The sequence below is a fragment of the Ovis canadensis genome, chromosome 2 (assembly GCF_042477335.2).
Source record: "Ovis canadensis isolate MfBH-ARS-UI-01 breed Bighorn chromosome 2, ARS-UI_OviCan_v2, whole genome shotgun sequence".
NCBI classification, from domain to species: domain Eukaryota; kingdom Metazoa; phylum Chordata; class Mammalia; order Artiodactyla; family Bovidae; genus Ovis; species Ovis canadensis.
Window position 1 is genome coordinate 236,699,149 of NC_091246.1, and position 12,538 is coordinate 236,711,686.

General features: G+C 38.3%; 1 protein-coding gene across 1 annotated transcript in view; it reads right to left on the bottom strand.

Moving 5' to 3' along the window:
• Positions 1 to 12,538, bottom strand: part of PID1 (phosphotyrosine interaction domain containing 1) — a 276,617-nt gene that overhangs the window by 148,615 nt on the left and 115,464 nt on the right. Inside the window, exon 2 of the mRNA XM_069578467.1 lies at positions 1,779 to 1,925. Within this exon, the coding sequence (XP_069434568.1) occupies positions 1,779 to 1,925 (147 nt within the window). The remainder of the gene's footprint in view (positions 1 to 1,778; positions 1,926 to 12,538) is intronic.

Genomic DNA, 12,538 nt, shown 5'->3' on the forward strand with positions numbered 1-12,538 from the left:
ACACACACACACACACACACACACACACACACACACACACGCGCACACATATTCCTCTTTTGTATCTGGGACTGCATTGTTAGGTCTTTTTATTCTGTAGCTGCATTTTCCCTTCCATTTAAACATGCCCTGCAGACTTTACCAAACTCCTCCTTATACTTGTTTCTACTGATTTCATCATGCTTTTGAGGGACCACTATCCCCAACAGGAACAGAATTCAAAAAGACTTCAGGAAATCTCTAAAGGAAATATAACCTAATTTGATTTCTTATCACTTTACAATTTAATGAGTAGTTTTAAAATTCCTTCACATCATCAGTTCACCAAAAGCAGTGTATACAAGGGGACCAAAGGCAGTTCTGTGGGGCCACTCTCCCCTGCTGAAGCAGGGCCACTGGCCACTGCTTTTGAGAAGCTCGATGCTCACCTTAGCAGAGTTATCTTTAAAAAATTTTTTTTCCCAAATGGAGTCATTTAACTCGTTTGCCTGAATCCCTCTGCTACTTCTTCCTAGAAATTAAAACCAAATCTAAACTCCTTGCCATAGTATCAAAGCTCCCTATACCTGGACCCCCACAAGACTCCACTACAAACCACAACTCTGTCACATTCCCACATTCACCGGCCCATTCTTTTCTGTGTAAAATGCACAAGACCAGGAATTAGCTCTCCTTCTTCCTCTGCCTAGCAGATACTTCCACAAGTTCTTCACAGACTGACATTCTCATCAGCCAATGTTTGTTCATCTGTACTTTTTCCTCTCTCCTCCTCCAAGGAACAGTTAAGCCCCATAAAGATGCTGGAGTTGGGTAGGGGCTCCATTGCCAGGCAGACACTGAGCACACCCAGAGTATTTGTGCGATGAATGGACATGTGTGAGGTTTTGTGCAAATACCATCACTCAGGCTTACTCCAATCTGACCACAACTATGCAAGCACTGGGGAGGGGATGGAATATTTTGGTGAGAAAGATCAATGGATCTTTGCTTCCCTAACCCAGAAAGCAATAAGGGAAAGAGTGTACTACAAGGTTATAAAAGAAATCCACAAGCAAACATGCATTTTCCTGCCCCTTAATTTACTTTCAGGACTCAAAACAAATTTCTGATGACAAAATATGCATGAGATATTTTCTTTGTTACCTCTAAAGCGATGACTATATTCATCAACACATGTAAAAAAGAATACTATGTGAGAAAGAAACCAACAACTTACCAAAATTATGTATTTCATGTCTAGTTCTCTTTCCAAGTCAGCATTACGGTTTACATAAATGAAAAACACTTTTTAAATGGATTCTGAGGCATGAATACTAGAATAAATTTTAAGAGCTACAGCAAAACGAAAATGTAAATTTACCCCCAAAGGATTCAGAGAGTACAACTATTGAGAAACTTGTTCTGTTCTTTGGTCTTTAAGATATATCTTATTCAGATTGCAAATACAAAGGGAAGAATTATCTTTCAAGACATAATTTTTCTTGTCAAGCCCAGCGTTCCTTAGGGCTACAGAAAATATGGGGCAATTACTATTTCATTCACACATGGTATAACTCATGTCTTTAGTGTGTAGCACCATATGATGAAGAGTGTTATATCACCAAGAAACATAAAGCGGGGTATAAATTCATACTACCATCACTCAGTGAGCTTATTCTGGTAGTCGTCTGACATCTTCACTCTTTACAAAAGTTATCACTATGAAACAAGTGCCTTAAGTCTGTGCATCCTGCTGTCTGCCCCACCAACAGGTTCCCTGCTGGCCATGAGCCCCCTACCTTGCAGCCACTCTGAGTCCTGGTCTTCATCAGGGGCGTGGTCGTGCACAGCTCGATGGCCTCTGGCTCATGGAAGATGACTGCTGGCAGAGGTTCCTTTTTCAGTGTTAGGACATTCAACTTAGACTTCAGCATGGTCTGAAAGTGCTGAAAAGCAGGACAAACAAAAAAGCCAAACAGTGAAATCATTTGGAATTGTACAAGGTGCCACTGCACAGCAAATTCAGGAGCAAACTTTTTGTTTTATTAATTCTATTTTTACTAGGGCAGGCCAAAAGGTTTGAGTAAAATGGGAGGAAAAATCTGTCAGGATACTACCAAAATGAAACTATGGGAGACAGCCAATACCCACTCCTATGCCATGAAAACGTGGGGCAGTGGCAGCCTCACCAGAACTTTATTCTCAGAGGTTCTTCCAAAGTGATACGTATGGATGAGATTCTAGATATGTAATCCATGCTAAAATAAGCTAAATAAGTGAAGATGTTACAGGAGCTATCTGAAGGAAAGTCTAGAGATAATGAAAAAGAACTGATGAAAAACACACGTACTTGACTTTTCTTGTCTGCCTTTTTCATCTGTGTCATGCCTTGGCTGTAGAACTTTAGAAAATTAGCTGCTTCTCAACAGACCATTTTATCTGCTGTCTAGGCCAGGAATCTAAGTAAACATCTAGTCTACATTCAATTCTTATTGGCATTAACTTTGAAATATACCCAGAATCTAACCACATTTAATCACCATTATTTTTCTATATGTACAGTTCAGGCACCATCTTTGTTTGGTCTGTTAACAGCAGCTTCCAATCTAGTCTTGCCGCTTCCAACCTTGTCACACAGCAGCCTAAGGGAATCCTTCTAAAATCTAATCAGCTGTCACCCTTCTGCCAAAGATCCCCAAGTCTTCCCCTCTTCTCATCAAAAAATTCTAAGTCCTTACTCTGGCCTTCAAGCCCACGCATGCTTCAGGGACCCAAAGCAGCTCTAATCTCATTTCCTACCCATTATCTTCTCATTTACTTGAGCCCAGTAAATGGTGAATGACAAATTCATGTTAATAATTTGAAAGTTAATTTTTCTTTAAACTTAGAACACCATTAAACAGCAAGCTTTAAAAAGAAAAACCACCATAATTATTCCAAAGAGAGATTCATGGAAGAAAAGAAAAAAGCTTTATTTTTAGTACTTTTAATGGCACTTGTTTCTACTTTTTGAATGGAGGACATTGATTTTCATTTTGCACTGGGCCCCACAGATTATGGAGCTAAGCTTGGTACACATAAATCCTCATAACTATTTCCTCCCCCTGCTTTATTATTATCACTACTTATCATCACTATGAAATGTGTTTTATTACCATCTACTAGACTACTACTCGGAGAAGGCAATGGCACCCCACTCCAGTACTCCTGCTTGGAAAATCCCATGGACGGAGGAGCCTGGTGGGCTGCAGTCCATGGGGTCACGAAGTCAGACACGACTGAGCAACTTCACTTTCACTTTTCACTCTCATGCATTGGAGAAGGAAATGGCAACCCACTCTAGTGTTCTTGCCTGGAGAATCCCAGGGACAGAAGAGCCTGGTAGCTGCCATCTCTGGGGTCACACAGGGTCAGACATGACTGAAGTGACTTAGCAGCAGCAGACTACTACTACTACCATCTACTACTATTCTATCACCATCTACTAGAATATAAGCACCATATAAGTAGAAACTGTTTTAATTAATGAAGTCTCCCAAGTACCTAAAACATCAATTGAAACATAACAGCTGTCCTACAAGTATGTGTGGAAGTCAACTCAGATAATAAAATAGAAAAAAAAAATCAAAGCTCAAATATAAAAATAATTATCTCTACCAGGGATCATGGAATACACCAGCTCACAACTTCATCCAACTTGACATTTCTGAATATGTTATGGACTGTGAAATAAACACAGGACTGAAAGAAATGAATACACAAGTTGTTGTTATTGCTATTTAGTTGTTAAGCCACGTCCAATGACTCTTTCTGCAACCCCAGGTACTGTAGCCCACCAGGCTCCTCTGTGGAATTTCCCAGGCAAGAATACTGGAGTGGGTTGCCATTTCCTTCCCCAGAGGATCTTCCTGACCCAGGGGTCAAATCCACATCTCCTGCATTAGCAGGCAGATTCTTTACCATTGAGCCACCAGGGAAGCCTGTATATACAAGTACATTCACCTAAATATAAATTGCCAAAAACGTTTTTCATGCAATTCAATATAAAGTAAGTAGAAGTTTTAGAATCTGTATCAGAACAAGGCCTTCATGAAAATGAAAATGAAAAAGAGACTCTCACTCAATTTTCCCAAGGAGTATTGATGTCCAGTTTTTTTAAATGTAAGGCTATCTTCCTGATAACTGCATAAATCACAAATCTTGGTATTAATCTGAAGTTTCCATCTTTGCTCCTAATTGATTCCCAACCAAATAGAGGGTATGGATTTGGGGTTGCAAGGTGGTCTGGGAAGACAAACATAGATCACTGAGAGTGACACCTGAAGCTGGTTTGCCCTGTGGACAACTAACTGGAGCCACAGGATGAAGACTATAAAGGGAGGGGGCTCAGAAGATGAGAGAATGAGCAAGTGTGGATACTCCACCCCGGCCACCATTTTGCTGGGGCTCCATGAGAGGTACACGAAGCTGCAGCTCAACTCAGCTTGACTTCTGACACACAGGAAGGTCCTGAAGATGGCACTAATGGCCCTATTCTGTTGAGGGCTGGACAACCACACTGCACAGAAGTTCTGAGACTGTCTTTCTTTCCCCACCGTCATTACTATCAGAACAAAATGGTTCAATCACTAGGCACAAGAGAGACTGGAAGTCACAGTTACATGTACATCTCCCTTGATTACTTGCCTGGGAGCCAAGCAGAAGAAATAAACATTAAAAAAATAATAAGAAGAAGAAACTTTCACATGTGAATAGAAAAATAACGGAGTTCAAATTCCAAAAGCAACACAATGTTCTTATATAATCTCCACCATCCACCTTTACTTAATACTCCCACTCAGCCAGCACTGAGAGGCATAGCTGGAACAGAAATAAAATGACAGCCTCTTCTTGAAAGGTTTTTCACAATCAGTAGAGACTGTTAAATCAAATGACAACTACAATTCTACATGAGAAGTTCCTTAGAAGAGCTAAAGAAAAAGGTTAAGACAATATTTGAAAGTAAAACAGAGAAAATGATTCTTTTCTTTTTTTAAGTGTTTTTTGTTTGTTTGTTTTTTTTTTTACTTTGATGGCATTGTCTTTTGTGTCCACTGTGAAAGGATGAAGGTAAAGAGAGAAATAAAATCTGGATTACATGATGAATCATTCAGTCTACCACTTTTACAGAAAATTAACATTTGTATATAATTCTGAGTCTGTCTTGTAAACTTTCACCTGTAGAAATGTGATAGCTAAAGATGCTTCTGATAAGAACACTCTTCTGCCCCTCCCTTGGGAAAAACTCCACAACTATATGCTGCTTTGTGAAATGGGGCTGCCAATCACAATCCCCCACCCCCTAACATTGAGAAAGAATATGTAACACAGGTTGACTATCTGAGTACCCCATGTGCCTAGCCAAAGGCATTGGTTAAGAGGAAACTCAAGACTGGCTAAATAGAATCTTCTGGAAGGTTGATATGTAGGGCTGCTAAACTGGAGTAAAGAGTGGAGAACTGCAGCTGACCTTCTTTCCTCCCAAGGTCAGTCTGTGAATGATAATACCACACAGAGACAAGGAAAACCCAGAAATGGAGAGTCACAGAATTGACAAGGCTGAGCCCCTGGATCCAGCTGCATCTAGACTTGGATCTAGTGACGGACTTACTGACAGTGTAAACCAAAACACTGCCTTTTATGCTTAAATGAGCTTGAGTTATGTGTCTGATCCCCAGAACTCAAGAGTCTCAGCAATAAAAGTCACTTTTTAATAAAAAATCATCTGCAAAAATAAAAAGGAGATAAGAAAATTTAAAAAGGACTTCATAAATGTTAATCTGCATAAATAATTAGCAACATTATCTCTTAAAATATAATGAATCTTGCAGTTAGTTATTTGAATAGACTGAGCCTTAATGATCAAGCACTGATAACAACCCAAAGAAGGTATTATAGTCCGCAGGTTATTCATGTCTAAGATAAAGCCCTTTGAGCTGCCAAAATAACATGAATCCCAACTATCAAGAGACAGCGAAATACTGTGTGTGCAGTGATATCCAGTTCTTGCTGGGTAGACAAGACCCATGTGCCAACACTAGCTCTGGTAGAACTGCATGACCTTGTACCTCCTGGGCCTCAGTTTTATCATTTTTTAACTTTAAAAAGCTTGCTATAAGTCAAATATGATATCACTTGTTCTTTGCATAGACAAACAACTATAATAAAGATAATGCAACCTCAAATAACATAATCCAGTAGCATCATAAAAAGGCAACACAAGAGCAATCTAATAGAGTGGTTCAGAAAAGCTATGGTTCCCACATGACGGATGCACAAGGTTCCATGAAGAAAATGTGTTATTCATCCTTAAAGAAGGAAAGTGAACAGTGTTGTAGAAAATTAGGGCACTGCCCAGGACAAATTCAACAAAGCTCTGCTTTCCACATTTGGTGCTTTATGTGGGATCCTAAAATAGAGCCTCTAAATCAAGCCCCATTATGCAGATGGGGTAATCGCCATGCCCTGTATAATTTTACAGTTGGCGATTCCTACTCCTATTCAGACATTAATCTCTGGCAGTTTAGCAGGCAGGGATTTACATATTTTACCAATTCAAATCCAGGGTATCTCACCTTTGTATTGATTCTGTATCCAAAATACAAAACTTCTTTGGAAGGCAAATCCTGCCTTTTCATTTTTCTAAGATAACTGGAACACTATCTTCACTCAAATTTGAGGGAAGACATTAAAGGTTTTAATCCCTGGTTCATCTTTGCATTTTGAAGGCTAACTACAATGGTCAGTTTTAACTTGCAAATTACTGACTCAGTAATTCCCTAATCAAGCTTGAAAAATATTGCAAATGTTCTCAAGAAAACCACAAGTAACAAGTGGGTGAATGGAATTAATGGAAAAACTCAATAAACCAAACAAATGTTAATTCGTACAAGTATACAAAAATCAGTAGGGCTTTAACATTCCACGCATAATCACATTTCATCATTTCATTTTAATACTTTAGGGTTCTGTAAGAATTATTGGAACTCATTTGTAGTGTCCTTACACTGTATACCACTTGTCTCAAACAAAAAAAAAAGTGTAGCCAGGCCCCACATATGAATTATGGAAAAAGTGAAATAATCTTTTGTGTCCTTTAATAAGATCTAATGGAAAGTTATGACCAACCTATACAGCATATTAAAAAGCGGAGACGTTACTTTGCCAACAAAGGTCCGTCTAGTCAAGGCTATGGTTTTTCCAGTAGTCATGTATGGATGTGAGTTGGACTAAGAAAGCTGAGCGCCAAAGAATTGATGCTTTTGAACTGTGGTGCTGGGGAAGACTCTTGAGAGTCCCTTGGACTGCAAGGAGATCCAGCCAGTCCATTCTGAAGGAGATCAGCCCTGGGATTTCTTTGGAAGGACTGATGCTAAAGCTGAAACTCCAGTACTTTGGCCACCTCATGCGAAGAGTTGACTCATTTGAAAAGACCCTGATGCTGGGAAGGATTGAGGGCAGGAGGAGAAGGGGACGACAGAGGAGGAGATGGCTGGATGGCATCACCGCCTCGATGGACATGAGTTTGGATAAACTCCGGGAGTTGGTGATGGACAGGGAAGCCTGGTGTGCTGCGATTCATGGGGTTGCAAAGGGTCGGACATGACTGAGCGACCGAACTGAACTGAATACTCTTTTATTTATTTTTAATGTATATTCTTAGATTTCTGCTTTTAAATATTTATTCTAGCACTTTCACCAAAAAAAAACCCCACAAATGTAAGAAAAATATTTTGTTAGATAAACAGCAAATGATTTGTTAGACGATTAAGAGATAATATGAGTGAATAAAAGTTAATTTTACTTAAATTCAACTTTCATTTAAACACATTTTAGTGCAAAGATCTTGTTTATCTATTATTTTTTGTTCTTTTTAAAAGTAAAGCAGGATTGGAAAATCTCATCAAACATAATAGGCATACACAAAATTGTTTTACTTCAAGAATTAATTTTTAATGCAATCTGTGTTAATCTGGTATTTTAAGAAAAGAAAGACATACATCAATTTGGCATGAACTTTCTCACTGCAAATTTTCCTGGTGACTGCCATATTCAAAAAATATTACAGCCTAAAGGCCTCCATCCAGCTATTCATGAATTTGTCTGTCTCTATTAAAGTGATAGCTATTATTAAACTAACTGAAAATACTCATGTTCACACACCCATATTTATTCATGCAGTTTTTAATTATGGAAGCACTTCTTTTACACATCACAGACTTTCTCAAGAGATTATGTGGGAGAAACATAAAAATAACTTCATGCTCCAGAGTATGCAGAAAGTCCCCAAAGCTTCTGAAAGATTTAACTCAGGGGAGTGTGTGTATGTGAATTCACTTATTTACTTTGTTATTGATCTGAAATACATACACACAAATACATACGTGCTGTATCCCTAGCTTAAGTAGTTTCTGCAATTTTCTAAATTATTTTTCTGTATGTAAACAGTTAAACAATTTACTGTTGAACACAGGTTGCAAGCTCACAGCTCAAAGGCATGCTTGGCCTATAAATAAGCTTTATTTGATTCACAGACTGTTTTATGATTAAAATTTGAAGTAGTATTCAAAAATTGAGCTATATATGATGAAAATTTGCATTTCTGCTTCTCTTAAAAGATCAGAAGATCAACAAAAGCAACTTGCATTCCTTCAGGGCAACAATTAACTCCAGCTGGTTGTTGCAAATGCCCTTATTTACTCAAGCATTTTCCTCTACAATTCACCATGTTCCCTCTTCCCCCAATACCAGCTTTCTCTTCTATACTAAATACCAGCGACTATTTCTGCCTTACCCACTTCACTCCTACATTTGACTTGTGTGTCTGTACTCAGTTGTGTTCGACTCTTTGCGACTCCATGGACTGTAACCTGCCAGGCTTCTCTGTCCATGGAGTTTTCCAGGCAAAAATACTGGAGTGGGTTGCCATTTCCTACTCCAGGACATTTGACTTGCTTGACCCTTCTAGACATTTGAATTTGCAAACCCTGATGGGAAAATGACAAATGCTAGGAGCATAAAACAAAAATTCCACCCACTCAAGAAAAAAATTAAAGTATAGCTGAATTAACTCTTCCCTAGTAGCTCAGACAATAAAGCATCTGCCTGGAATGCAGGAGACCCAAGTTCGATCCCTGGGTCAGGAAGAAGCCCTGGAGAAGGAAATGGCAACCCACTCCAGTATCCTTGCCTGGAAAATCCCATGGACAGAAGAGCCTGGCAGGCTCTTCAGACCATGGGGTCAAGAGAGTCAGACATGACTGAGCGACTAACATACACACACATACTTAGGTTAGGAATACTGAACTAACAGAGTGTAAGTATGTGACAGACAGAAGTAATAATATAAATGAGTTAAACTGTCTGTCTGTGACATAAACAAATGGAGAGATATCCCATGTTCCTGGATAGGAAGAATTAATATTGTGAAAATGACTATACTACCAAATGCAATCTACAGATTCAATGCAATCCCTATCAAATTACCAATGGCATTTTTCACAGAACTAGAACAAAAAATTTCACAATTCATATGAAAACACAGAAGACCCTGAATAGCCAAAGCAGTTTTAGGAAAGAAGAATGGAGCTGGAGGAATAAACCTTCCTGACTTCAGACTATACTTTAAAATTATGGTCATCGAGATAGAATGGTACGGGCACGGAAACAGAAATATAGACCAGTGGAACAAGATAGAGATCCCAGAGAAAAACCCACGTACCCATGGGTACCTTATTTTTGACAAAGGAGGCAAGAATACACAATGGGCAAAGACAGCCTCCTTAATAAGTGGTTCTGGGAAAACTGAATAGCTACATGCAAAAGAATGAAATTAGAACACTTCCTAATGCCATATACAAAGACAAACTCAAAATGGATTGAAGACCTAAATGTAAGACCAGAAACTATAAAACTCTTATAGGAAAACATAGACAGAACATTCAATGACATAAATCAAAGCAAGATCCTCTATGACCGACCTGCTAGAAAAATGGAAATAAAAACAAAAATAAACAAGGGGGACCTAATCAAACTTAAAAGCTTTTGCACAGCAAAGGAAGCTACAAACAAGGTGAAAAGACAACCCTCAGAATGAGAGAAAAGAATAGCAAATGAAACAACTGACAATTAATTTCCAAAATATACAAGCAGCTCATACAACTCAATAGGGAGAGGGAGAGGGTGGGATGATTTGGGAGAATGACATTCTAACATGTATACTATCATGTGAATTGAATCGCCAGTCGATGTCTGACGCAGGATGCAGCATGCTTGGGGCTGGTGCATGGGGATGACCCAGAAAGATGTTCTGGGGAGGGAGGTGGGAGGGGGGTTCATGTTTGGGAATGCATGTAAGAATTAAAGATTTTAAAATTTAAAAAATAAAAAACTAAAAATTAAAAAAAAAAAAAAAAAATATCAGAAAAACAAACAACCCAATCAAAAAGTGGGGAAAAGACCTAAACAGACATTTCTCCAAAGAAGACATACAGATGGCTAACAAACACATGAAAAGATGTTCAATATTGCTCATTATTAGAGAAATGCAAATCAAAATTACAATGAGATACCACCTCACACCAGTCAGAATGGCCATCATCAAAAAGTCTACAAACAATAAATGCTGGAGAGGGTGTGGAGAAAAGAAAACTGTCTAGGATTGCTGGTGGGAATGTAAATTGATACAGCCACTATGGAAGATGGTATGGAGATTCCTTAAAAAGCTAGGAATGAAATCATCATATCATCCAGCAATCCCACTCCCAGGCATATTACCCTGAAGAAATCAAAACTGAAAAAGACTCATACATCCCAATGCTCACTGTAGCACTATTTACAATAGCTAGAACACGGAAGCAACCTAGATGTCCATCGACAGATAAATGGATAAAGAAGCTGTGGTACATACAGTGTAATACTACTCAGCCATAAAAAGGAACACATTTAAGTCAGTTTTAATGAGGTGGACAAACCTAGAGCCTGTTATACAGAGTGAAGTAAGTCAGAAAGAGAAATATAAATATTGTACACTGACGCAAATCCATGAAATCTAGAAAGATCGTACTGATGAATTAATTTTCAGGGTGCAATGGAGAAACAGGCATAGAGAACAGACTTATGGACATAGGGAGGAGAGGAGGAGGGAAAGGGCGAAATGTATGGAGAGAGTAAAATGCAAATACAATCTAGAAGGGTGGGATGGGGAGGGAGATAGGAGGGAGGTCCTGGAGGGAGGGGACATGGGTGTACCTATGGATGATTCTTGCTGATGTATGGCAGAAAACCGCAAAATTCTATAAAGCAACTATTCTTCAATTAAAAAAAATAAAAAATAAAAATAAAATTGTCTGGTCATTCCAAATAGGTATGACACAAGAATAAGCATTTAGAAATCTCTTCTTCTTTAAGTTATTCCCATAAATATGGTGGTATGAATATGTTCTTGCACTAAATTCAATTAAAGTGCTAAAGAACAATATTTTTACTTCATTTGCAATCAAGTAACAGGAATCAAATAGACTATGACACTAAAAACAACCAAATAAACTAGGAAAAATATATGAAACAACAGTTTGTGAGACACTGGATACCTGGCTATAGAGGACAGTGATCCCTGAAAGATGTGAAACAAATAAGATACATTATACAATTGTCCAGCTTACCACCTTTAGGAGTTTGCAGGCTGCCAGGCAGGGAGGAGTAAAACAGGGCCCAGCAGAGTCCCTGATAAGTTGACACAGATATAAGTTCAAGGAGACAAAAAAAAAAAAAAAAAAGGAAATATCTTCACACAGAGATAACTCTGAAAATCTGCAGAGCATCCCCTTAAATAGTTAAGTATTAATCAGAATATATATGAAAGGAAAGTAACGAAAGGAAATAAATCTCTGGAAAGAACTAGAGATTAACATGCTGGTGCTCACACAGTTAGCAATATTGTCTGTTTCCACACATGAATGGAAAAACTTGTGAGTCACAGGGCAGCAGATAGAGTACTCAATGTCTAATCTCAGTGGTAGGAAATAATCAGCACTAGATTCCACCGTAAATCTTTAAAAGATGATCCAAAACAATCAAAGTACTTCAGAGTGATTTAACTGAATTCCAGAAAAACAGCTGAAAAATATTTATAGGAATACAAAAATGTCCAGCAACCAACAAGGCAAAATTCAAAATGTCTAACATCCAAACAAAAATCACCAGGTATACAAAAAGGCAGGAAAACAGAACCCATAATAGAGACAAATAAATTAATAAAAATAAACCAAAAAACCTCGAATAGCCAAAGCAATCTTGGGAAAGAAGAATGGAACTGGAGGAATCAACTTGCCTGACTTCAGGCTCTACTACAAAGCCACAGTCATCAAAACAGTATGGTACTGGCACAAAGACAGACATATAGATCAATGGAACAAAATAGAGAGCCCAGAGATAAATCCACACACATATGGACACCTTATCTTTGACAAAGGAGGCAAGAATATACAATGGAGTAAAGACAATCTCTTTAACAAGTGGT